The 25,910-nt window shown below is 35.3% G+C and overlaps 4 protein-coding genes, 3 non-coding genes and 3 pseudogenes across 9 annotated transcripts; 6 read left to right on the top strand and 4 right to left on the bottom strand.

Moving 5' to 3' along the window:
- LOC145614263 (transcription factor MTB1 pseudogene) lies at positions 1–2,966 on the top strand (annotated as a pseudogene).
- A 3,656-nt stretch (positions 2,967–6,622) lies between these two features.
- TRNAS-AGA (transfer RNA serine (anticodon AGA)) lies at positions 6,623–6,704 on the top strand. Its single transcript has one exon. It is a non-coding gene; the product is annotated as a tRNA-Ser (tRNA).
- A 612-nt stretch (positions 6,705–7,316) lies between these two features.
- Positions 7,317–7,478, bottom strand: LOC145615730 (U1 spliceosomal RNA). The gene has a single exon (XR_014107324.1). It is a non-coding gene; the product is annotated as a U1 spliceosomal RNA (small nuclear RNA).
- Positions 7,479–8,431: 953 nt separating this feature from the next.
- On the bottom strand, positions 8,432–8,628 carry LOC145615733 (U2 spliceosomal RNA). The gene has a single exon (XR_014107327.1). It is a non-coding gene; the product is annotated as a U2 spliceosomal RNA (small nuclear RNA).
- Positions 8,629–9,861: 1,233 nt separating this feature from the next.
- On the top strand, positions 9,862–10,410 carry LOC145613020 (putative invertase inhibitor). The gene has a single exon (XM_081668091.1). The coding sequence runs from the start codon at positions 9,862–9,864 to the stop codon at positions 10,408–10,410; it is 549 nt and encodes a 182-aa protein (XP_081524217.1).
- Positions 10,411–11,746: 1,336 nt separating this feature from the next.
- LOC145613019 (putative invertase inhibitor pseudogene) lies at positions 11,747–12,199 on the top strand (annotated as a pseudogene).
- A 375-nt stretch (positions 12,200–12,574) lies between these two features.
- On the top strand, positions 12,575–13,266 carry LOC145614786 (putative invertase inhibitor; annotated as a pseudogene).
- A 42-nt stretch (positions 13,267–13,308) lies between these two features.
- On the bottom strand, positions 13,309–16,656 carry LOC145614785 (uncharacterized). Of its 2 annotated transcripts, XM_081669848.1 has the most exons (5): positions 16,283–16,656; positions 15,892–16,000; positions 14,802–14,892; positions 14,038–14,663; positions 13,714–13,912 (listed from the first exon to the last, which is right to left on the bottom strand). In XM_081669848.1, exons 1-5 carry the CDS (start codon positions 16,595–16,597, stop codon positions 13,863–13,865), a joined length of 1,191 nt encoding a protein of 396 aa, XP_081525974.1. In that variant the 5' UTR covers positions 16,598–16,656; the 3' UTR covers positions 13,714–13,862. The 2 variants fall into 2 exon arrangements, with proteins under 2 accessions (XP_081525973.1, XP_081525974.1); XM_081669847.1 differs by having other exon boundaries at positions 13,309–14,663.
- An 825-nt stretch (positions 16,657–17,481) lies between these two features.
- LOC145615549 (cytochrome P450 703A2-like) lies at positions 17,482–19,599 on the bottom strand. Its single transcript, XM_081670623.1, has 2 exons — positions 18,603–19,599; positions 17,482–18,120 (listed from the first exon to the last, which is right to left on the bottom strand). The coding sequence occupies exons 1-2, from the start codon at positions 19,518–19,520 to the stop codon at positions 17,482–17,484; spliced, it is 1,557 nt and encodes a 518-aa protein (XP_081526749.1). The 5' UTR covers positions 19,521–19,599.
- Positions 19,600–20,432: 833 nt separating this feature from the next.
- Positions 20,433–25,429, top strand: LOC145615151 (uncharacterized). 2 transcript variants are annotated; one of them, XM_081670224.1, is made up of 4 exons: positions 20,433–20,585; positions 21,415–21,537; positions 21,968–22,578; positions 24,934–25,429. In XM_081670224.1, exons 2-3 carry the CDS (start codon positions 21,436–21,438, stop codon positions 22,559–22,561), a joined length of 696 nt encoding a protein of 231 aa, XP_081526350.1. In that variant the 5' UTR covers positions 20,433–20,585; positions 21,415–21,435; the 3' UTR covers positions 22,562–22,578; positions 24,934–25,429. The 2 variants fall into 2 exon arrangements, with proteins under 2 accessions (XP_081526350.1, XP_081526349.1); XM_081670223.1 differs by lacking the exon at positions 24,934–25,429 and having other exon boundaries at positions 21,968–22,775.
- Positions 25,430–25,910: the final 481 nt, after the last annotated feature.

Genomic DNA, 25,910 nt, shown 5'->3' with positions numbered 1-25,910 from the left:
AGCTCTCTAATATCGCCCCCTTCGTCTCTCTCTCTCCCCACCCTCATTTCTCAATCTAAGTATTTTTTTTTCTTTCCTAAAAAATATAATTAAGTAAAGCTTCTTCTCCTCAATAAATTCTTCTGAAATTTGAGAGATTGTTGTCATTTTCTGGGTAAAATCTGAATTAAATTTCTGAGCTTTTTGCTGTATTTGGAATCCTCCACTGTTGTGTGTGCTGCCCAGAAACTCATTTCTCTCTCTAAATCTTCTCTCAAGCTGCCTGGTTTGTAATTTGTATTCATCTATTTTTGAAATATTGTACTTTTGAATTTTTCCTCTTTTTTGCTGCTGTTGTTGTTGTATCATTGATGTTTGATTGACTATTTCTGGGTAATTTGAAAAAGGAAATCTATAAGATCGGAGAATAAGTGGGTACTTTGTTAATCGAATTTTGACGGATTTGTTTGTACTATAAATAGAAATATTAAAGGGGTGGAAATGAAGTGGTGGGCATTTGTTTGTAATTTAGGGTTTTTGACTTTGCTGCTGGAGATTTGAATTGGGGTTTTAGTAAATTAAAAGGGGATAATAAAATTAGGGATTAAATTAATTAAGGAAATGAGAAATATTGAACTGGGTATGGGAGGAGGAGTAGTGTGGAATGAGGAAGATAAAGCAATGATCGCCTCGATATTGGGTACTCGAGCTTTTGATTACCTGATATCAAGTCCATTTACTGCTGAGACTTCTTTGGTGAGTCTTGAGAACAATGAGAATATCCAGAATAAGTTATCTGATCTTGTTGAGAGGCCAAATGCCTCTAATTTTAGTTGGAATTATGGGTTTTTCTGGCAAATTTCGAGGGCGAAATCGGGGGAGGTGGTTCTGAGCTGGGGGGATGGTTATTGTAGGGAGCCGAGGGAAGGGGAAGAATCGGAAGCTACCCGGTTATTGAATTTTCGGCTTGAGGATGAATCTCACCAGAAGATTAGGAAAAGGGTACTTCGGAAGTTGAACACATTGTTTGGAGGGTCTGATGATGATAACTTGGCTTGTAGGTTGGATAGGGTTACTGATATGGAGATGTTCTTTTTGGTGTCCATGTACTTTTCGTTTCCTCGGGGTGAAGGAGGACCGGGGAGTTGTTTTGCTTCCGGGAAGCATGTGTGGGAGTCGGATTTGTTGAGGGCAAAATCTGATTACTGTGTTCGGTCGTTTCTGGCTAAGTCTGCTGGGATTCAGACTGTTATCTTGATTCCTACTGAGTCTGGTGTTGTGGAATTGGGGTCAGTTAGGGCGATTGGTGAGAACCACAATGTACTGAAGGCGTTGAAGTATGCATTTTCACCTCCTCCTGCTCCCGTGGTTCGTCCTAAAGCAACTCCGGTTTTCCCTATGGTTGTCCATAAGATAGAGGAAGAAGATCCTGTTCCTCTTAATTCTCCATTACCTCTTCCTGTGTCTGCTCCTACTTCTGCCCCTGCACCTGCTCCAGTTCCTGCTCCTGCTCCTCTTCCTGCGTCTGTTCCTCCTTCTGCTTCTGCTCCAGCTCCTGCATCTGCTCCTCCTCCTGCTTCTGTTCCCCCTCCTCCTCCTGCCCCTGCACCAGCATCTGGTCCTTTTTCAAACGCAAGGCTTGTTGATCGCGGTGTAGATGGGGTTCATAAAATATTTGGTCAGAATCTAAATACCACAGTCCGCCCTCCTTTCAGGGAGAAACTTGCTGTTAAAAGGATGGAAGATAGACATTGGGATGGGTATGCAAATGGGAATAAGCTTTCTTTTACAGGCCAGAGCCCCAGGAATAACGGTATTCAATCAGTTCAATGTACGAATTGGGCTAACATTCCTGGTGTAAAGCATGCGACTGCAACGGAGCTTTATAGCCCTCAGAACACGAGGCTTCAAGAGTATGTGAATGGCATACGAAGTGAGTACCGGCTTAACCAGTTTCACCAGCAAAAGCCGGCCCAAATGGAAATTGATTTTACAGGGGCAACCTCTAGGCCTACAGTGGCTTCTCAGCCAGGTAGTGCTGAGTCGGAGCATTCAGACCCTGAAGTGTCCGGTAGAGATGATAGAGCAGGTCCTTCAGATGATAGAAAACCTCGTAAACGAGGGCGCAAGCCGGCCAATGGCAGAGAAGAGCCACTTAATCATGTTGAGGCAGAAAGACAACGGAGGGAAAAACTGAATCAGCGGTTTTATGCATTGAGAGCTGTTGTCCCTAACATATCCAAGATGGATAAAGCCTCGTTGCTCGGAGATGCTATTTCTTATATCACCGAGTTGCAGAAAAAGCTTAAAGACATGGAAGCAGAAAGAGAGAAGCATAACAGCACTTCAAGAGAGACCTCTGGTACGGAAGCCAACTCTGTTGCAGAGGAGCAAGGACAAGCACCTGAAGTAGAACTTCAGGCTTTGCATGACGTGGTCGTGGTAAAAGTAAGCTGTCCGCTGGATTCTCATCCCGTGGCCAGAATTATCCGAGCATTCAAAGACTCGGAGATCAATGTTGTTGATTCAAAACTCGCTGCAGGTACAGATACCGTGTTTCATACTTTTGTTATAAAGTCTCAGGGTTCTGAACCACTGACTAAGGAAAAGGTGTTGGCAGCGTTTTCGCATGATTCAAAGTCTTTGCAAGCTCCTCCATCAACTGGTGAATAGGAGGCTGTAGTTTCTATTAATTAGTAGGGTGTAATTGGATAGTAAAGTAGAGGAAAAGAATCCATTGGATGACTTCTGCAAAGGTTTTGATTTTGCAGCAAGGACGAGTTAAAGAGGAATAGGTGGTGCAAAAAATGTCCATTAGAAGTAGAATAACAGCAATTGACAGCAATAGAGTCGTCGCAAATTTGTTTTTGTTCTGTTCATAGTTATACATATTTTGTCATATTGAAGTATTTTAGCAAGGTGAATTGAATGTATAAGTTCACTATCTTCCTAAATAGTTCATGACTCATGAGTTTTGTTTCTCATAATCAGTCATCATATTTCCCTTCTCAGCACTCCTATGCCTTTTTAATTAGTTGAAATTTTGAATTCTTATTGAAAGTTTGGAAAGAAATTTTTGGGTTTTGCTGTAGTTATGCATGCAGATAGTAACCAATGACTCAATGAGATCCTCTCCCTTAGCTGGTTGGTCCAGTCTCTCAATCGACTGACTGGACCATTCCAGAGCAACGGAAGAGGATCCTCTCTGACTGGTAACATACTACGGAGTAACATACTGAGCACGAAAACCTCCCTATCGCGACAATGCCAGTTGCTTAGTCCCGGTCACTATGATGATCTTCGATATCACATGTTGCAATTAAGGTAAGGTTACAATTTATGAAAGGTATGTTGTAACTAAAAGACTTATCAAATTTCCATGTTCGTTATACAGTACTTGTATTATTTAAACTTGTTGCGGTTGTCGACTAACCATTGGTCAGGAAACACACGTTTAAAATAGCCAAAATTGAGCTACAGAAATCTTGCCTGGAATCAATAATTACTTGTATCAGTTGATTATAAACTCCCTTTCTTTCAAGAGCACCCAAATTATGCCATTTATTTCACGTTGCTGTGTTTGTTATATCAAATGTTATGAAATCATCATAGTAACGTAAGAAAATTCTTCTTTTATATCATCATCAATTATTTTTCTTTTTCTTTATTTATTTATTTAATTTTTTTTTTCTTTTTTCCTTTTCCTCAGATTCTATTAAAAAAATGGGACCCATAAATATCTGGGACCCTGTTTTTATGGGTCCAAGTTCTTCTTTGTGTTTGCGTGAACATGAAATTGATTGATTAAATGATAAAAACCATAGAAATTGTAAAATACCCTTGTTGATTTTACTCAATAAAGTTGAGTATTTTCACATGATGTTTATGGTGTTCAACTAACTAAAGGTTGGATATTTAATAGGGGAATGGGGATCATGCTATTATATGCTTACCTTTTTTGTGTGTGTGTGAGAGATTTATTCTAAATCTTATCTTATATGAAGTTAATTAAAAGGGGAAAGTTTGTACATGTACATTACCTAATTTTGACTATATAAATAAATTAGCACTCCTATATTGTGCCCTTTTCTTCTTTTGGTGGGTAGTTGGTAATTTGTTATTATCATTAAAGTAATACACTCTATTTGAGCTCCGTTTAAATCCGCGTCTGAGGTCCTGATTTGCTAAGCTTATTTGGACTTATTGTGTTTTAACTTTTAAGACAAAATAAGCTCAGATTAAATTAGGATAAAGTCATATAAAAGTAAATAAAATCAACTTTAATTTATTGTAATATGTCCCAAAAAAAGAAAAAAAAAATGTCATATGTGAAAACTTGAAATTATTTTGTTTATAGATTGTACTATTCTATTCAAATTTCTAACATTAAATTACTGTCACTGGTGCTGAACTAGACTTATAATTATGTATTTCGCGATTAAGCAATGTGTCATGAACTCATGATACTTGGTAGATAATGTCGTGAAGAAAATAATTCGAATTAACAGTTTGACACCATTCCAAAGTCCAAACTGTTAAAATCAATGAATGCGTTGTCTTTCCATTCTTGTTTACTTGCGAAAGATAGGAATTGTCTTTCCATTTTCAACGTAATATTTCTTCAGTTTACTTGTGTGATGGGCTTGTTGCCCTGTTCTACCATACCACATTATATCACGTTGTCAACGCTATTCCAATTATCATCTTGCAGTTACATACTTATGTAGTTACATGCATCGTGTATAGCCATATAGATAGAGGTGACAATTGGATCATTTAATTTGGATTCGAGGTAAGTTGAAATTACCTGACTTTAGACTTAAGTTATTGCGACAACTTCTAAGACAGACAATTTTTATCTTACAATTTACCTTCCATAAAGCAGATTGAACTTGCCTCATACTCGATCAAAGTACTAACCAGTAACAACAATAATACTCCTTTTACCCCAAGTGAATTATAAAGTATTTTATCTAATTAAAGAAATGTGTACGCGATTAATGTAACACCCATCTATTCTTGTCTTCGTTTTTTTTTTCTTCCTATTTCTACTTTTTTTGGGGGGGCCATTAAGGCATTAACACAGCCAATTTGGTCAATATGCCAAACTCTCTTTTGGTGATTTTCAGACTGAAATAAATTCATGTTTATGAGCCCATTAAATTGTGTTTTTATAAGTAGGCAATCAAATTATAATTATAGTATGAAAAACACGTTTATATCGGGGTCCGCCGGTCCACACATCGTGTTAATTGTGTTAAGGTGATAGCTTGAATGTTTGATGTAATGTTGATAGATATAATTAGCTTGCTTGGTATATTATTAAGCATCGCGTTATTAACCTTATAAATCATGATAAAATTACACGTAATTTAATTAACATGGAGAATTATTCCTAACTTGGGATAGAGTGGAGAATATACAACTCTGTTATTTGTATAGTTTTTATTGCAATCTTTAAAAAAGAGTAAAGAATAAAATTCACTTTTACTATCAGTTAAAAGTGAAATTATTTCAAAGAAAGTGAAATTGTTGTAACGTGTTGATCTCATAACGATTGTGTTTGATATTTTGGGGAGAAAAAGGAAGTTAAAAGATAAAGGGGTTTCGAATATGTCGTATGTTAAGTAAGCTTTGATGGGAAGTAATTACTGTTTAGTAGGCTAATAGTAATAACATCATATTAGTATCGTACGGTCGTACCCCTTTATAGAAACCTAGAGACCACTCAATTATCTCTTTTCCTTTTGGACTCTCTTTGTTATATTGCTATCAGCTTTGGGAGTGTCATGTATGGAGCCCATTTCGAAGGGCCAACATCAATCACTAATAATTGAATTGATTAAATTTTAACAATTGAAGGCCATGTTATACTGGTAAATTGGGCTTGCAAATTTTACAATTTTTGGCTTACTACTGTACTTTATTCTAGTTGAGTCATGGAGCTTCTCATCAAAAACAAAAAATAAAAAGCTATAAAAAAAAAAAAAAAAATTGAATATTTAGTATAGAGTACATGTTTAACAATTTTGGATTATTTGCAACACTTTAACTTTTTTCACTTTTTTTTTTTTATTAAATCAACTTTTGTCACTTTTTTTTTATTAAATCATTAAATCATTTTTTTTTCATAATTACAAAATTTGCCCTTGAGCTTATATATGAAATTTTCTTGTAACCCTTACTCGAATGTATTAACCCTAAGATAAGGTGATAATAACATAATTTAAGAACGACAGTAAGGGAATATAGGATTTCAGCTATGAAATGCAATAGAAAAAGAGTGATTGTATTGGAAAATTTTAATTATTTGAAAAATATAATTCACCATTTTACTAAATTGCCATACATGTTATTTTATTATATTTTATCTTGTCAAAGAAATTAAAGTATAAACATATGAGAGGCCGTAAAAATTACTTGTACTTGGTTATTCTACTTCATATGAACTTTCCTCATTTCATTATGTTTGAACAAAATGTATTCATCTTGTTGGAAGCTAGCAGAATTTCTGAATTACTATCAAAAGGAAGTTTCCTTAATCATACAAGACAATCAAAGCAAAATAACGACAACTTTTTCTTGGTAAACAGAGAAAAAACAAAAGTAAAATGAAATAACTAGACTTAATTTAACAATCAAAGTGGACGTGCCGGAGTGGTTATCGGGCATGACTAGAAATCATGTGGGCTTTGCCCGCGCAGGTTCGAATCCTGCCGTCCACGCTTTTTTAAGTTTTTACATTTAATCTTTTTTGGAATTAAAAATAATAGTGCACTGAAACTAGAATTGCAAATATTTTCTTGTAACTTAAAAACATGATATTGTAATGTAGTATCCATGGAATTTCTTTCCAAACAGTTCTTATAAGATGAGATAAGATGTTAAAGTAATTCATGCTGTCTATGATTATCTTTGTTACTTCATATTAATTATTAGCGTTATCATGTATTTTGTACAATTAAAACTCGTACTTTCATTGGCAATAATGGGATCAAAAAAAGTACATGCTATATTAAAAATCCTAATTTTTGTTGTACATTACTACAACAATGTCATCCCAAGTGTTCTTAGAAGGTCAAGAAACAGCGAATTTCATCAACAATGGAGACCTGGAGCTGCTTCGTATGCAGTCCGTGTGATGCCTAACGAACTTGCAACGATAATGAATCAAACCTGCTATTTTGTGTTCCTTTCATCTTCTTTAGTTCAGTATGTAAAACTTATGTCACCCCAAAATAACTGACCACCTTGACAAAATTAGGAACACAAAGTACGAGCACCTACATTATAAAACATGATCTTAAATCAAATGTACAAATTTAGAATAGAATTAGACAGGGGCCGCGCGAACGCAGGCCCCCACTATCACAAATTATGACGTAGACTCTCCCACGTTGGGGAGATCTTAGGCTGATGCGCCTCCCAAGTGCAATGGAGGCCATCGACCTAGGCCATGAGCCTTCTTGATCGCCCATTGACCCCGTCCAGGTAAGTATGTTGCTCGGTGACTTTGCTTTTGTTTTTAATCTCTCGCTTCCAGTAGTTTAGCCTTCATGTTTCGATGTGGGAATTGTATATTGTTAGTCAATGTGTTTTTTATTTACTTAAAACTTCAGCTGCAGTTCTAATTAATCATTCATATGCAATCAATGGGTACAACACTGAATTACAAGTTTCCATTGATGTAAGTTTACCCACACTATGTATTCTGCCTCCCTGCTTCAATAAAGGGCCAACTACTGTGATCAATTTGTTTCATGTCTGGTGGTTAGGTGGTAGATTGTCCATTTCCTTAATATACCATGTTACAAGACTTACAACATTGAAAAAATCTAATTAGGAACGCAGAGCAAATGAGACATTGTTATTTCCAGCGTCGTGATCTCAATTGTCTTGGCTTCAATTTTCGTCGCATTGGATAAAAATCAGTCTGGACCATAATGCAGTACAATGGTAAAACCCAAAGCAAGAATTACTCATTAAATACAAAATATGAAATTACATGTCCTTCCCAGCTAACCCTTAATATATACATATCTTTTGTTCACCAGTGTGAGAAAGGCTGGCATTCAGTACAATAGACAACCAATATGACTACAAGAGTAGAAGCAATTAACTCAAAAGGAAAAGCAGGTATTTATCCTCAATAATCAATCTTGGTATGATCGTGTTCAAGCAGTCACTCTCCACTACGAGCCTTCCGTATCCCAAACAAATCCCAAACCCAAATGTATACTTGAGCCTTTTCCCTCGAGATCAAAATGTGTTTTAACGTTGCTCTCTAATCACAGGAATCAGTCTAGGCTTTGATATCGCACTTTTCATAAAATGTTGGGTGAAAAGGAAGTTTTTTTTTGGTTGACACATTTTCTTTACGAAGTATTATCTAATCAAAAGATTCGTTACTAAGTTGACTAAAAACTACATAGTAAATATTGCACTAGAATTGGTGGGGTGCGCCAGGCCCGTGCAGTAGTGCAACGCATGGGCGACGCGTGTAGATCCCAGTAGCAAGCTACTGTGGTGGAACTTCCCCCTTAAAAAATAAATTTAATATCGTTGTGGGCCATTGGCCCACGTATCAGATATTAAACTGATAAGAACAGATACTACACTTGATCTTAGCCAAAAGGCCGAGAAAGGTATGAGTTTTTTAATAATCAAGAAATGCTTATGTATTGCTCCGTAGAGTTATTTTTCTTGTATTGTTCCGATGTGGGACTCTTCTTGCAAATGAACTTTTACCTTAGCCCCAACTGTTTGGTGGTATGCTATACATTTAATACCAGTACAATCTTCGTGAAAACAAATGCTTTACATATTTCTAACTATCTTTTCTTTACCGATTAATAAGGACTATTCTATGTTTCTGAAAACTAAGAAAGTATGCTTATCCAGGATCTTGACTAAGGAGTAATTTCTAACCATCCATAAATATATAATTTAAAAAAAAAAAGTTGACATTCAAAACTTATATTGTTAAAAGATAATAGTGAAAATTTCACATGAATTTTTTTTTTTCGGTTTTTGATGAATAAGTTTCCAGCATTTGTTGATTAGAGTATGTGAAAAATGCTGAAATCCTACGAAGTTATACACATGGAAAAAATATAAAAAGTGAACATAGTATTCGTATGATACAAGGCAATATGAATTTCAATGTAAAATTTGTTATGTATTTATTTTATTATTAAAAATAATGACTAAAATCTTGGGCTTTTGTTTTGGCCTATGAAATCAAGCAACAGTAGTAAAATCAATGAAAACTTTTAAGTTATTATATCAATGGGGATATACACTTTTATAGGATGATATATTAGTATATTACCATACATTTAGAAATCTACTTATAGTCTTCTATCATGTATAATTTGATTTGATTTGGTTTTTTTTTTTTTTTTTTTTTTTTAACTTCTACTCAATCTTGTATGATTTTTTTTCCCCTTTTTGTAACAACTCTTGTATGACTTGTTGCCATAAATAATATTTCGTAAATGTACACTATATGGACGGTAAATTACCATACATTTAAAAATCTACTTCTATCTTGTCTGATTTTAATTTTTTAACTTCTATCTTGTCTGATTTTAATTTTTTAACTTCTATCTTGTATAATTTTTTTTCCTCTTTTTGCAACAACTATCTTGTACTGTATAATTTGTTGCCATAAGTAATAAATATCCACCTTGATATATGATGATTTGGTGTCAATAAAGTATAAGTTACCACTTATGACCGCAAAGGTCTGCAATCCACACAAAAAGTACACATGCCCACCTATATAAGTAATGTGACAATATTGCTGATCCAATCTATGAAACAAATTTTTTTTTTTTTTTTTTAAAAAAAATCATATTTTCCTTAGCAAATTTCAAAAAAATGCTTTCAAATAGTCCATTTTCCAAGCTACCAATATTTTTCTTCCTCACTATAATTTTTACCATTCTTTCTTTGATCAATGCTACTAATGTCATTTCATATAGTTGCGAAAAAATCATACATTACGATGCAAATGTGAAGTACCCCATCTGCGTACAAGTACTCGAGTCGGATCCAAAGAGTGCAAACACAACCGTTGCACAGCTTGGAACCATCGCGTTTCAAATGGCCATATCCAACACCACGTCCATACTATCAAAAATTGACACCATTGTCAATGATCCGAAAACCGACCCGTCGACAAAGGAGGGCTTGAAAGCATGTACCGAGATTTACACGGATGCTAAAAAGAATTTACAAGACAGTTTAACGGCTTTTACAAGTGGGGATTATCTCACATCTAGTAATAAAGCAAGTGCTGCACAAAATGACCCAGCTGCTTGTCAAAATAAGTTTGCGCAATCTCCTTTGACAAAGGAGAATGGTGATTTTTTTCAATTGGCTTCCATTGCACTTGGTTTTGCCGATTTGTTAAAGGCAACCAATTAATTAATCATTTAGCATAAATGCATAATAATCTTAATTCTTAATAAAGTACAATACAAGTATTATTTTAGTGAAATTGAAATTCTCTAGTACAATATTTTTGTTGTGGTCATGCATATATTATTTTCTCTACTTACTACGAGTTATATATATTGATGTACATGTATTATTTTAGTGATTATTATAACCGAATAATATCAATCAAAGTTATATGCGATTAAGAAATTTCTCTCTAAAAAGGACCTCTATAAATAAAATATTTGACTAGCGAAGGTGTAACACTTAAAAAGATGATCGATGTTTAATCAATGCGGAGTAATCTCTACGCCTTTAAAACTTCTTCCTTTTTTATTGACCGACGACAATTAACAAACAAAGAAATCAAAACAAAATGGACTTTGTACTCATTATTTTATATGGCATAATAATGTTAATAAAGCTCATTAGTAAACATTTTCCCATAAAATATTCGTTGTGCTCTACATATGTTAATTTCTCAATGCCCATTTTTATAGCCTAACTAAGCTTTATTAGTTTCCAGATTTTTATAAAAAATACTTCGTATTATTTTCTCTAATTATATTAATTTATAACTTATGTTACTATCTGTCAAAAAAAAAAAACTTATGTTACTAATTATAACCGATTAGTATTAATAAAATCTACACGATTTTATTACAAATTGTCCCCAAAAATGACATCTCCAATAAAATGTTTGGCTTCTTCACTAGTTTTTATGTTAAATATTATGTGAGAGTGTAACATTTAAAAGGATGACTTTCAAAGTTTTAAACAATACACTCTATACTTTTAAAAAAACTTTTACCTTTTTGATTAGTGATGAAGTCAAAACCGAAAGACTTCGTGGGAAATTTGTGCTGAAAGATAAAGATGAAAAAAGAAACATTATTTTAATTTCAATCATATAATAGGTCAATACGATACGATGTACTAAAAACATGGAGGATCAGTGGATTATAGAATACATTTATATAATGTGATCATATTGATTGGCTTATATGGTATGAATTGAAAATGGACATAATATTTAACATTTTTACAACAATGATTGAGCTTAAATGTCATTGAATAATAACCATATATGTGTGATTCCCACCTTAATTATTGTACACTAACTTAATTTGGATTTTAGAACACTCTTCCTCTATTTAAACCACCATTTTCCTAACTATACTTAGACCTTAATTTTCTTTGTTAACCTTTTTCAAATAACCTTAAAAAAATGGAGTGTTACGTTATGACTTTAGTAGTATTTATCATTTGCTTAAGTTTTTCCCAAGCAAAAGCTACAAACCTTAACCTTATACCGGATACTTGCATGAAAATCTCAAAATCTGACCCAAAAAATATCAATTATGATTTTTGTGTGAAGGTATTCACGTCGTATCGTCGGGGCACAAATGCAACCATTGATGAATTAGTAGAGATCTCCTTTAAGTTAAGTTCATCTAAGGCAAAATCCATTATAACAACCATTGATAAACTCCGGAAAGACCCTAAGTTCAGCCCATTTGCCAAGAGCGCGTTGGAAACTTGTTCAGACCTGTATTCGGATGCTCAGGCTGATCTGCAAGAGGGCCTTGAGGCTTTGAAGGGTAAGGATCTTTCGACAGCGAATGTACGAATAAGTGCAGCCATGGATAGCGGTCCAGATTGTGAGGATACATTTCAGGAGAAGGAAGGAGAAGTGTCTCCTTTAACTAAGGAGAATATTGATTTTTTTAAGTTAACTGATATTTTTCTTGCCTTTACTGTCATATTGAAAAAATAAATCTTTTCGTCGAATAATTAATAATTCCAGGTGTATTACAAATTAGATCGATCTATTACTTCCTCTGTTCAAAAAACAAAAAAATCTATATCGTAATAAACTCGAAACCTTCTCATATCAAGGTCATGATTTTCTTGACGTGTTTTCATCATAATGTAGCGAAGCTAAGCTAATTAATAAGAGTATCACGAGGAAAACAATAGTTGATTGAGGCAAAGACAGGCTTTGGTCATCAGTCTTCCCTCATGCAAGGCTTTTTAGTGTGGACACTACTGGACAGTTTCATTATATTTTGCTTGTTTCATAATGCATGTATAAAAATCGTGCATGTTATACGTTTCTGTTTTACTCCTGAAAGGTTTTATGACCCAAGAACACCCTATAACCTCCATATAGCTTCGACGAAATAAATTTCAATAGCATACATCCAAAATTTCAAAGAAAAAGGAGGCAAAATCGCTAAAAGAACGATTTTGAGCACCTGCCTTCACAGGTTAAAAGCACCAACAAATATGAATAGCTACATCTTCTATGTCTTCATCATTAGTATACTCTGTTGCTTACTAACAACTGCTGCTTTAACCAGCCTTTTACTCCCTGTCTGCAAGGACATCTCTGAAGCTGACCCGAAAAATGTCACTTACAAATCCTGCATATCAACACTCGGGTCGGATCCTCGCAGCCTCACATCAACTGCCCCACAACTAGCTACAATCTCCTTCGAGCTGAGTATATCAAGTGCCAAAGCCATTAATTCAATCATTGGCACGATCTTAGACCTCAATATAACTAGTCCTGTAGGAGAAAATGTATTGGAAGATTGCCAGGGCGTCTACTCGAGAGTTCCAGGTGATCTAGAAGCAGGTCTTGAGGCTATAAAAGTCGGAGACTTCGACACAGCAACAAGTGCAAGGGTAACTGCAGCCATAAATGCTGCTACCACTTGCGGAAATAAGATCAAGGAGAGGGTAGGGGAGATAGATCCTTTGAAAAAGAAAATTAATGATTTTCATTAGTTTGGTGCCATTTCTTTTGGTTTCATCAAATTGTTGCAGATTATAAATTGATCATGTATTTGACTTATAATAATTTGATAAAATCTTGCTTTCTATTTGGCTTCTTGTGAAATTATTGATCCATCAAAAAGTTACAAATCAATAATTCCCGCCCAAGTGCCAGTAATGAAGGCAAAAAAAATATAAGACAATCTAATATGATCGCACCATATTCTGTTCCTTGCTTCAGGGTTTCTAAACATATTCCTACATAGCCAGCAAAATCTTCCACTAGTCTAATCATTGGCGAGGTCCACATATGACATGATGATTTTAGTAATTAGTAATAATTATTATTTCGAGTTTAAGGGCGAGAGCGAGGTACCTAATTAGTACTGTCACCTACAGCTCCATCTTTGTCTGCCCCATTGCTCCCAACAACTGCATTTGCTGAAGTGACACTATCCTTTACATTTGTATTATCCATCCCTTCAGTTTTCCGGAACCAACATTGCTCCATGTAATGCCCCCTCTTCTTACAAATGTTGCAGAACTTAAACTTCTTAACCCCATCTGCTTCAGGACTAGCATGAGGAACTCCAGGCTTCTTCATAGGAATTTTCTGGGGTCCGAATTTCTTGTTGGGCTGAAACACAGGAAAATCAGCCCTAGGAACACCCTTGTGACCTTTTTGACGAGATTCCTCTTCTGCCTTCAGCTGATTCATCAACATCCACACAGGTAAGTTGTCTTCCTTCATCAACTGGATGCTGTAGGGTTTCCAAGATGGGGGAAGCTTAGAAATGATGACGTTGACATGAAACTTTTCCTCAACATACATACCTGAAGCAATAAGTGCATCCGCAATCTGATGGAACTCATGAACTTGCTCAAAGATCGAGTTCCCTTCAGTTATTTGGAAATCAAGATACTTCTTAACCAGAGAAACTTTAGATCCATGCTCTTCCTGAAGATAGACGAGCTTGAGCTCTTCCCAAAGATCTTTAGCAGTGCCTGGTTTCTCAGAGTAATGTCTTAAAAGATTGTCGCATAGGGAATTTAAGATGTTTTGACGACATATATGGTCATCATCCATCCATCTTTCTGCAGCAGATAAAGTCTCTGCAATTTCCTTGTCTGCGACTCCCAGCCCACTAGGGCATGGTTCAGAAAGCACGTAAGCAACCTTCAATTGGTTCAGATATAATTCCATTCGATCAGCCCATTCCTGGTAGTTCTTACCATCAAAACGAATAACTTCAATAGGTACAAGTCTTCGGGGCGTAGAAGGCACAGTTGAAGTATCTTGAGTACATTCTCTATTGGCCATAAATCTAGGTCTATGGTGTGCACTATCTTTTTTACTTGGTTCAGCTCCATTTTGTCCAAAGTGACCACCACCATTCTGTTTGCTTCTATATGCAGATGTATCAAGCTTATCAAATGCTTGTTTATTCTCAATTTCAGATCTACAGAATACATCATGACATCCGTGTCACTCATCATTTAAACCACATATATATGCAGTAAGGAAGACTGAGAAGAAAAGCCTTGGAAAAATACATTTTCATATTCTAAAATATTCTTAACACGGAAAAAGGACCAACCTTATCTTTGATTCAGCCTCTACTATAGCTTCATCAACTGCAGGGACGCTCTTTCGGAGAAGTGACCATTGGTCAGGAAATAAGTTGATGCCTAGCAACCCATCAGCACAAATTAGATGAGAGGGGATGAGATATATGACAGCCACATTAATCACACATGTAACAGCAGGAACTAAAGGCATACATAGCATAGTAGTAATAATAATTAGAAGATAGTGAATATCAAGAGACTATTACAAAGTTGTAGGCCAAATTTGCAAATTTTGACAGGTAATTAGTCAAGATATGTAATGGACTATAATGTAAAATCACCTTTCAAGACTATCGGTTAAACTATACTAGGTTGACAATAAAATTCACACTCAAATTATAACTTCAGAACATGAGTAACTTTTTGGTGGATTGATTTGTATGGTTGTGAATATACACTCTAATTCTCTCCTCTCCTAAAACCCTCCTCCCTCCATTACTTCGCCTTCCTCAAAGGTTATATATTAACAATCAAGCAAAACAAGAGACGAGACCTGAAGTATAAAACATCCCATCTTTAGCAGACTATCCCATATACCGTGAGAAGCACAAAAAATCAGACATACAGAAAGCACAACCTTAATATCACCCGAAATTATGGGAGAATTAATGCTATTTCAACTCAAAGAACTACAGCTTCCCGCATTATAGCTAATGCAACTACACATAAGCAACAAATGAATAACAATGCTAGATACACTCAACATAAAACATTACCACTTCCAACCTATTTACTTCATCATCTTGTAAGTGAGCAAAGAATATACAATAAATTTCATTTCTTTATCCTCCCCATTAAAGAGAGCTCAGTATCAACCTAGATTCTAATGCCCAAAACAAAAACAAATTAACCAATAAAAGGATGCTCGAGTTCGTGCTTTCGACCTGAATGCATTAAAATTAACCTGTTAGATAAACAAGTTTCTTAAATTTTAGTCCACCTAGCATATTACCTTAACAAAGAACACACAACAAAATGCACAGCGAATGAATTGGCGATGTACATTATATCGAAAATGCACAACACAGCTTACCAAGGAAGATGAAGTTTTATAATTACATTTATTTGGTATTGGAATAGCCTTCCCATCTTTCGTAGATAATTCTCCAATTGAAACAACTGTTCTCCCCCCTGAATTTCTCACAGCTAAATCTCTCTTTTGTGACAACTACAATACATTCAACATTACAATAAGAATTAAACAGTGTTTAATAATTCACCAATTCAATATTAATTTCTGCAAAATGTAGGATTATGATCATAATTAAAAAAAAAAATAAAAATACGAGTACCATAAGATAATTGATTAAAATTAGAAAGTCTATAATATATAGTCAGAAATTTAATTGCAACATTGATTAAACATATCATGTAAAAAATTAGGGTTCAAAGCAAAATTACACTAAAATAAATAACAGAAATTGAATGAAGAATTTACGAAAAAACCCACCTTGCAAATAACTCGACATGAATCAAGAAGCTTACTTTCTGACTGCTGTAATGGAGTTTCTTTGTGGGGTTCATCAATGGAGGTGGAGGGTAAATTAGGGGGCAAAACGGTGTCGTTTTGAGGTTGGTCGGAAGAAAGTAAGAAAGACTCGATGATTTGTCGGATGAAAAATTTATGGGGCAAATCGGAGAGGTCGAGGTTGAGTTTTTGGGAGGCAAGATGTCGGATTTGTTTCTCAGTGAGGGAATCACTGTCGGAGGAGTTAAGGATGTCGGTGACAGTGACGTGGATTTTGTCGGCGGTTTCAACGTCCATTTGGAGTAGAGGAAGTGAGTGTGAAGAGGTTGGAGAAAGGTTCAGGTTTGAGGGGAAGAAGTATCGTACTTTCATGGTTTTGTTTCAGTTTTGAGTTTGAAAGAGTGTGGAAATCAAAGAGATTTGCCATATGAAAGGGGTGAAAAAGTTTGGATTTTTTTTTTTATTTTTTTTTTTTATTTTTATTTTTATTTTTTTTTATTTAAGAAAAAAGGGTTTAAACGATTTTGGAACTAAAATTTAAAAGAAGGTCCCACCAAGATTCGAACTTGGGTTTTCGTTGTGTCATCATTAAGGTTCGGGTTAGATCTTACAAATGTGTCAGTCAAGTTGTATTGTATTGTGTTTATTTATGGGTTAATAACTTAATACTTCATCCGTTTTCTTTTAGATGCAACACACACTTTTTTACTGTATTTAAGAAATGTGGAGTTCACGTGATATAATACACTTTAAAATGGGATGAGTGGTTGTTAGGAGTGTAAATTAGTGGGTCATGTGCTTTACATAAGGGAAATGATATAGTTTTTCCCTAAAGTAACTTTTCTTTTACAGTGTGTTGCAAGTATTGTGACATTTCCTTTTTAGGGAAGTGTTGCAAGTAAAAGAAAACGGAGGAAGTATACATTATCCCTTCAATCCTATCTTAAGTTGTTTAACAAATAGGGTCTAGTAGTGAGACCGTGAGAAAAGCGACATTATTATCACTTATTATAGACAATTTTATACTAAAGTGAAAAAATTACTACCAAGTTATAGAACTGTTATTTTCAAACGGAAAGTGTAACTTTTTTTAGCGTAAAAGTCATTCTTAGCCAATGTTTATAAGATAAAAGTAATACACACTTAAATTAAACTATTGCTAGAACAATTTTGAAGATGCATCATAAATAGAAATGTGGGGCAAGCCTCGGTTTAGCCAAAGCCATCAAAGGTTGAGCTTTAGGCATAGTCATCCCATAAACTTCTTTGGTATCAATCTCCTCTGGCTTCATTCCATGAGGTGGCAACCAATCAAATGCATGGAAAAGCCTAGCTAATCCCATTAATACAAACACCACCCCAAGTGGGGCTCCTGGACACCTTCTCTTTCCCGCACTAAACGGTAATATCTTAAAATCGGATCCATGACTGATCTCAACTCTACTCCCATCCAATGGCCAATGTCTTTCAGGGTAGAATTCCTCTATGTTGTCCCACACCATAGGGTTTCTCCCTAGTCCATGTGTGTTGATGAAGACACGTGTCCCTTCTGGGATGTCGTAGCCATTGATTGTGGTACGGCGTAGTGATTCGTGTGGGATTAAGAAGGGCCCTGCTGGATGCATGCGGAAAGTTTCTCGTACAACACAACGTAAGTAGTTAAGTTGGGGTAGATCTGATTCTAGTACCATTCTGTTGGGTCCCACTACCGTGTCAAGTTCTTGTTGGATCTTATGAAGGACACGTGGATGCTTTATTACTTCAGCCATTGCCCATTCGTTTGTCACAGCTGATGTGTCTGTTGCTGCAGCTATCATATCCTATTTTAAAGTAATTAGTGTGAATAATGATTTAAAAATATTCATACATGTGGTGATACAATGCGAATTTTGAACCTAATTAGATGTTTAAGGTAAATGTGTTCCATGTCGAGTAAGAGTATACATTCAAACTTCTCCAAAGTGTATCCTGATAAGATTATATATTGGATTACTGTCATCGTTGTTGGTAACATTAATTTAGATTAGCTAACAAAATTTTCTTGTCAAAGATTTCATTTTTCTTTTTTTCCTTCAGAGGTAAATAAACTTCTCTATTGCTTCACTACACAAAGTAAAAATTCATCATCAATTTCATATGATTGCATAATTTTTAACAAGAATTTTAATTTTTTTTTTTTACAAAAATCATTTGTTTACGTCTAGCATTTGTGGATCATGCAACTTAGTGGGATATACATTTATGTATGAAACAATATTTCACTTATCAAACCTACAAATGTACTCAAATAATGAAAGGGTACCTGGATTAGAGCTTTGATTTCAACATCTTCTAAGTGCTCCTTTCCATCTTCTCCAGGCAAGGTCAACAAGACATCCACAAAGTCTAATTCTCCTTCATCCACTCCCAACTCTTCTCTTATTTTCTTAGCCTTTCTATGCTCCTCAATTATCTTGGTATGAAAATCATCAACCCTTTTCTCAATCTCTCTCATTTTCTTCTCACAACCATATGGATCAACCCACCTCCAAATTGGCAAATAATCACCCAAGTAAATCAAGCCTAATAGCCAAAACAATTGATGTGTTATGTGCATGAACTCTAAGGCCTCTTGTGGACCCGCCGTTCCGGCTCCAAAGTATTGCTTCCCTAACAACATCCTAGTTACATTGTTCATAGAAAATGAACCCAACACATCCCTCAAGTTAACGGGCTTATTTCCTTGGGAACGAGCCCATACATCTTGAATCAAATGTTGGGCTTCTTCAGCTCGATGACTCACAAAGAGCTCGAGTCTTTTAGTCGTGAGCAAGTGCTCCATGCATATCCTTCTCATTCTTTTCCATTTAGGGCCCATTGGAGCCAAGGCCACATCACCACTATTATAGGCTAGGTGGGTTGCGGCTAATGTTTGAGGGCGAGAGGCAAAAACCTCGTCTTGTCTAACCAAGATTTCGCGTATGATTTCTGGATCATTAGTGGTTATGGCCCCTACATTACCAAGCTTTAGGTAAACCAAGGGTCCATATTTCTCACAAAAGGAGGCGAAGTCACGGTGGGGAAGTGGACCTAATTGAAGGAGGTTTCCAAAAAAGGGCCACCTTGGTGGGCCAGGTGGGAGTTTGTGTGGTGTATGTATGTTGGGCTTGAGCCATTGATAAATGACCTTTGCAGCAAAATATGAACAAAGTAAAACTATTGCTATAGTTCGAAACTCCATTAAATAAGAAAAAAAAAAAATGGTTAGTACCAATAATTAATTATCATCTCCACTAAAAAGTTTTGATACTTCAAGACTAGATGATTGCTTTTCTTAAGGCTGGCTACGTAGGTCATGCTATGTTAGTGGGCATTCTAATAAATCTCCTATAAAGATGTTAAGAAACAAATTATGTGTGCTTAGAAAATTAAGGGTGGATGGGAAATAGATAAAGTGCATGAACCATATTTTATGATTGAACAGTAATCCAATAAAATAAAAAATAAAAGAAAGGTGAGATATTTAAGAGAATTTTCCATTATACCCTTCGGCCTTATCCATTTGTATGAAAATTATTAAATTATACATCCATATACAAAGATGTTATGGAGCATTGAACAAGAATAAAATCAACCTACGAACTTTAATTAAGTCGGTTAAGTTTGTTCATAGTTTATACATTGGAGTTGGTTACGCATTTACACATATAGGATTCTTCTAGCAAGGTTTATTAATTTTATTTTCATGACATCCTTGTTAAAATTATAGTATTACAACTGCAACCGTAAGTATTTAAGTAAAATTAAGCATCAATTAGACACTAATCACATCAATCGACACATAATTTAATATCAATTCTTAGACTAACCCTATTTTAAGAAACTATATACACATTTTCTTAGACCAACGTGTTTTCCGAGTAGCTGGCCACACCGTGTGTAATCATGGATATTTGATCAGTCAGAGGTTACTTGATTAGTCAGGAATTACTCCTAAATATGTAACCCCTGTCAAGCTGTTACACGATGTGGCCAGCCACACATGAAACGTTGTGTTTTGGATTTTTTTAAATTATCAAAAATTGTGAAATTTTGTTAATTTTAAAATCAAATGTCAATCTTATAAATTTATAATGCCAGTTGTTCAATTTTAGACTCCACTCCTCTTCTGACCATTTTCCCCTCAACTTCTCTTAGCCGCCGGTAACCCCTGCTCCGCTCTACCGACCACCTCCTCGGCCTCTTCTGACCATTTTCCCCTCAAATTCTCGATTCTCAATTACTGTGATTTATATTCACATAAAAGGTTAGAAAGCTTTATAATTTGGTTTTAATATCGTATTCTCTTACTTTGCTTGAATACAGTGTAATGATTCTTGGTGTTAATTTGGGTGAGTATTGTTTTTGTGACACAATTATGATATCTGGGTATGTTTTACTTGCTAATTACTCCGTACATTACTAAATATGATTATTACTTTGCAAATGATTATAAATTTTAATCAAGAAGTAAAACATATGATTGTAAGTGGTTGATAACTTAATAATGTATTGAAAAACTACGCTGAGTTGTGAAATGCTAGATTGTGGAAAATGACTTTGTGGGTTGTAATTCAAATAGTTGATTGAACTATGTTTTTCTGTAATTGGTCGATTTGATCCTATATTCGAACCCCCATTTCAAAAATTTTGGATCCGCTATTGATTACATATCATGTACAAGTATATCTTTTTATTTGATGCGAAATAGTATACTGTACTTGTGAAAATCTATACATTTTGATGTGTAAAATGTGTTCAGAATTTAGAGAGTACTCTTTGTATTGCAAGTCAAGTGATGATGTTTTGGTGTGCAAATATGCACTTGAGAGAAATTTTGCAAAGGCCAATGCCCCATTTAAATTCTGCACATTCTACTGGGCTACTGGCATCTTCTCTATATGAGAATAATGTGATCAAGATGAAATTTTTTGTAGGATTAACTTATGAACTCTTTTTGTGCAATCTTATAAACCCACATATCGAGTATTTGCTTACTAAACAACCACCACTAGTTTATAGAATGCCTAAATTATATACTTCGTACGACATAGTCTATATTGATTTGTGATGCTTTGTTTGGATTTGACATGTAGAGGTTAAAATTGGAGTTGGTGATGCTTCTGCGAAAATTTCCTACAACCTTTTCTCTTTCTAAAAGATTTTTATCAACTAAGGACACTCATGACCTTGCTTCCTCCATTGCGGAGTTCAATAAGGTATGCCAATGCCCTATATTATTGCTTACTAGTCACTACTAATTAAACAGATATATATTGGATTGGATCCTATATGAAAATTTGCACTATACTACAATATGCTTAATTTGTAATTAAGTGCAATAGGTTTGAAGAAAATTCTTGCTGAACGATACACTGAAAGTTGAGTTTTTGTTAAAATTTATATGAAAATGTTTGATTAGATTAGATTTGGATGTTTTGTTGTCATTTATAACATATGAAACCCTATTGAGCTGTCAATTTCCCATGTCTAGATTTTTGGATGTTTGTGGTCTGTTACTTGACACAGTGGATGATTAACTGATATGAATTGTAGTTTACATATGATGGTGAGTTCTGTTCAATAAATTAGTACTCTATGCTTTCATGTAGTGTACTAAGTGATGTTTATCCAAATTTATGGTTTTAGGAACTGGAAGACATATTTGGTGAACCTCCTTCATCAGCAGGCCCTTTAGGTTCAAGTGGTTCCGGAGGTGTAACTCAAGATACTCGGTTTTTATCTCCTGAAGTATCTGAAAAAGTATGTGGATTAACCCATATTGGAAAGCAAGGGGAGGCACAAATGGTGGATGTCTCTCCCAAAGAAAACACCAAAAGAACTGCCATTGCAAGTGGCAAAGTTGTGTTGGGAAAGGAGGTGTTTGATTTGGTGTCAGCTAACCAGTTAGCCAAGGGAGATGTGCTTAGTGTGGCCAAAATTGCAGGAATCACAGGAGCAAAGCAAACTAGCAACCTTATCCCACTTTGCCATAACATTAACCTGTCACATGTGGATGTTGATTTGGCTTTAAATCACCAGGATTACAGTGTCGATATCCACGGACAAGCCTCAACAACGGGAAAGACTGGGGTTGAGATGGAAGCTCTGACTGCTGTCAGCATTGCTGGGCTAACCATTTATGATATGTGCAAGGCTGCCTCAAAAAATATTGTAATTTCAAATGTGAGGCTCGAGCTTAAAACTGGAGGAAAGAGTGGAGATTGGTCCAGGGAGGAGTGATGCTGCTCAACATCTAGGTAAGTTGTACTGACTGCATGTTGCTGTGGTGCTTATATTGTTGCATTTGCTATGGTGCTTATATTGTTTCATCTTGCAAGCAAACTTTCATTACTGATAACACTGAATATAAGTAGAAGAAATAGTTACTGAATATTATCTCTGTTCCCAGCTTCACACTTCAATCTGTCTGTCCATATTTTATATAAAAATATTAGCCATTAACTTCATTCTGCTTTTCATACATCTGATGGAGATTTTGAATGCATGTATGCACTTGGTGGCTGTGGTAATAACTACTAGCTTCATACATGGTTGTTTATATACAACATACATAGAAGCCTTACTTTGTATAGGTTCAAACATGAAGCATTTAGGAGAATGCGTGAAAGATTAGGGTTTCCTAAAGGATAATTGGAATTTGAGGAGTTGGGAATATTGTCTCACTGAGACACTGACACACTAGGGAGGTAGGGATGAGGAATAGAGGTTTCATATCTGTCACAGTTTATCACTGCCTTTCAGTTTCATTAAAGTTTTCAAAAATGATTTTTATCGGAGCAGTTTTTGGTCCAATGTAAACTTTGATTGGAGGCTTGACAACTAAGGTTCAAAGGATCATCAATGGTGGTAAATTTTTTACTTTGTCTTGGAACACCTCGGAGTCTCTCCTCCATTGTATATCTAGATTAGCTCTTACATGACTTGATATTAGGACTCTTTGAGGCAGCTCTGGCCTAACTGCCTAGTGCGTGAATTATTGTTTGACAAAGAAAGATGTACTTATATAATACAAAGTATGATGATGAGCTCTGGTCCTTAAGCATGTTGTATTTATCACTCAAGTACTCATATATAGGCCCACTATTGGCCTTCAAGCTTAGATACTCCCTTACATTCAGAAATAAATTATCACAGTGTTTTCACCTTTCATAATTGAAGATAGACCTTCACAATAGTTGGATTATTCAACTCTTTCCACATCACTCAACTTTAGTACAAGGATTCTACCATTGCACAATGGTAGCTTATGCCTGCCCGGAAGCGTGTATATTCTTAAGTTCTGGTGGGTGTAGTACACATATCAGATCTATGTACCTTGAGTCCTTGCATCATTGGAATGCCATGTGCATGCTATACTTTGCAATTATGTAGGGTATATTGAGTAATTATTAATTAAAAAAAAAACCTTTCTTACTTTTGGAAAGGCTGTGGGTAAATTGTGATTTTCTAAAATAATGTACAAGCTATGAAATATCTCATTCATAAATATTGTAATCATCTCTAATATGAAGTGTTGATTATGAGATTGCAATGTTATATTGTTTACCTCCATGCTGTGAGATACGAAGTTTAGTGGTATAGTAAGCCGAGGGCATGCTCACAATGTCTATAAAAAGCCATTCAAGGTAAGGTTTTAAACATATGAAGTGAATTTTATAGGCTGGCATTAGCTTAAGGATGAAGAGTGGGGAAAGATGTCCTCCCTTATCTACATTTCATGATTACCTCACACGATGTGTGCCTCTGAGAGGGAGGCCTTAATTATTACTTCCTCTACTTGGAAACATTAATCTCATTGTCCCGACCTTAATACTTAAGTTTACACCATATTTTAACTTAATGACCCCGTTAGTCCCAGATGATAGAGCTATAGTCCACACACGAATTTAGTTGAGAAGCAGACCTATGAGCTGTTGTTGTAATGCTAAGGCTCTCAGTAAGTAGCGACTGCATACTCATCTTTACCTCTTTGGGATGGTTTTGATGGTCTTATCAAATCTTTATGTCGCGCAGTCGCATGGACCATGAACTCTTTCTTATCTTGATCTACTGGTGTTTTCCTAGGATACTTCACTGCCAATGCAATAAGTAATATGTCACATTTAAGAGCACCTACATTAAGTTCTTTCTGCATTTTATGGGACCAAAGACAAATAGTCTAGTGTAATATTGCCTACTCTCTCGGTCACTGTCTAGGGTTGGGAAGGGAGGCTCAGGCAGGGTGATATGCTATTTGGTCACTAATACCTCTTTACAAATTACTCACTTTGTACAACTTTATGTGCTAGTATTTTATACAATGACCCATCACCTATTAGTCTATCATTATTATTCTAAGGAGAACAATCAATATTTTAAGCCTTAGAGCTGTATGATATTACAAACTTCGTATTTCTAAAAGCAGTGTGAAATGGGGAAATTTACGGGAGAAAAAAAAAACACTAACCATGTGTCTTCACAATATTTTATCTTTTTAAGTTTCAATTCATAGTCCGAAGACCAGGATTACGTATAACATTTTTCGTGTCTATATAATCTAAGAATACCCAAAATGACAAAGCCATCTAAATATGTTCTGTTAAAATTTTCAGATATCATGTCTCTTTGCTCAGCCTCAGCCCCTGACGCCGTAATTAGCTGAGATTGATGAAGTGGTGATTTTATTCCACTTACATTGCATCATTATTTTTCCAATCTTTGGCTAATAGTGCCAATTACTCATGGCCGTCGGATTTAGATGGATCCTATTGCGATTGCTCCACGTGGACGACATGCTTGATATAGTGCCTGAAAATAGGATTCCATTTTCCACTCGATAATTAGTTGTTGTCACTGTGATCTACAGCTAAAAGCAACACTGGGATATTTTGGAATTCTGCCATTTTCCCCCAAAAAATAGACACTTCGTAGCCTGCCACGTAGAAGTATTATAGTAATAAACCTACGTTTATGGTGATATTTATGTCTTATAATAAGAACATTTTTTTTATTTGATTTTATTGCTCCATGTCAGTTGTTGATAAAAAGAATTACAACTTATACATATGGTGATTAAGCTGTTTTACAAAGTTACATAGGAAGAACATATAGAAACGGAGGGAGTAATATTGTCATCTAAGTATTCTTTCGGGTGAGTATATCCCGTAAATGTTTCTTCATAAATAACAACTCCATGTAATCCATCTTACGCATGGGACATCTTCTTTCTTGTTGTTATGAAAAAAAGGAATAGGGAAAAAGTATAGCACAATATCCTCCTAACTTTAGCCTTTACTGGTGGTAAGTGGCGACCTTACAACTTTAATCAATGAGAACATGCTAAAGATGAGACCTTCAAGTTCTTTTGCTTCATCACCTCGTATATCCACATATATCAACCTACTTGGCTACTTCAAATCTGTAATGGTCACATATCTCTAATATAGTTACATATCATGCCATTTTCATGACATTGTCATTAATTTTTATGTCATCTTTATGTGAAATGCTCAATAATTTCAGGCTTAAGAAATATTGTGATTCTACTTCTTATACTCCTTTATGTGAGTATGTTGGTTTTTTGGCCCCC

The sequence above is a fragment of the Chenopodium album genome, chromosome 25 (genome assembly GCF_948465745.1).
Source record: "Chenopodium album chromosome 25, dcCheAlbu1.1, whole genome shotgun sequence".
Classification (NCBI taxonomy): Eukaryota; Viridiplantae; Streptophyta; class Magnoliopsida; order Caryophyllales; family Amaranthaceae; genus Chenopodium; species Chenopodium album.
The sequence above is the reverse complement of the archived record's forward strand: the minus strand, read 5'-3'. Positions and strand labels throughout refer to the sequence as shown.

Excerpts from the sequence above, each read along its gene's own strand:
- LOC145613020 (XM_081668091.1), top strand. The coding sequence starts at position 9,862 with ATGCTTTCAAATAGTCCATTTTCCAAGCTACCAATATTTTTCTTCCTC.
- LOC145614785 (XM_081669847.1), bottom strand. The coding sequence starts at position 16,597 with ATGGACGTTGAAACCGCCGACAAAATCCACGTCACTGTCACCGACATC. Across the intron at positions 16,001-16,282 it reads CATGTCGAGTTATTTGCAAG|TTGTCACAAAAGAGAGATTT; the intron begins GTGGGTTTTTTC and ends AATGTATTGTAG. Across the intron at positions 14,893-15,891 it reads TATTCCAATACCAAATAAAT|GCATCAACTTATTTCCTGAC; the intron begins GTAATTATAAAA and ends ATGGGTTGCTAG.
- LOC145615549 (XM_081670623.1), bottom strand. The coding sequence starts at position 19,520 with ATGGAGTTTCGAACTATAGCAATAGTTTTACTTTGTTCATATTTTGCT. Across the intron at positions 18,121-18,602 it reads AAATCAAAGCTCTAATCCAG|GATATGATAGCTGCAGCAAC; the intron begins GTACCCTTTCAT and ends ACTTTAAAATAG.
- LOC145615151 (XM_081670224.1), top strand. The coding sequence starts at position 21,436 with ATGCTTCTGCGAAAATTTCCTACAACCTTTTCTCTTTCTAAAAGATTT. Across the intron at positions 21,538-21,967 it reads CCATTGCGGAGTTCAATAAG|GAACTGGAAGACATATTTGG; the intron begins GTATGCCAATGC and ends TTATGGTTTTAG.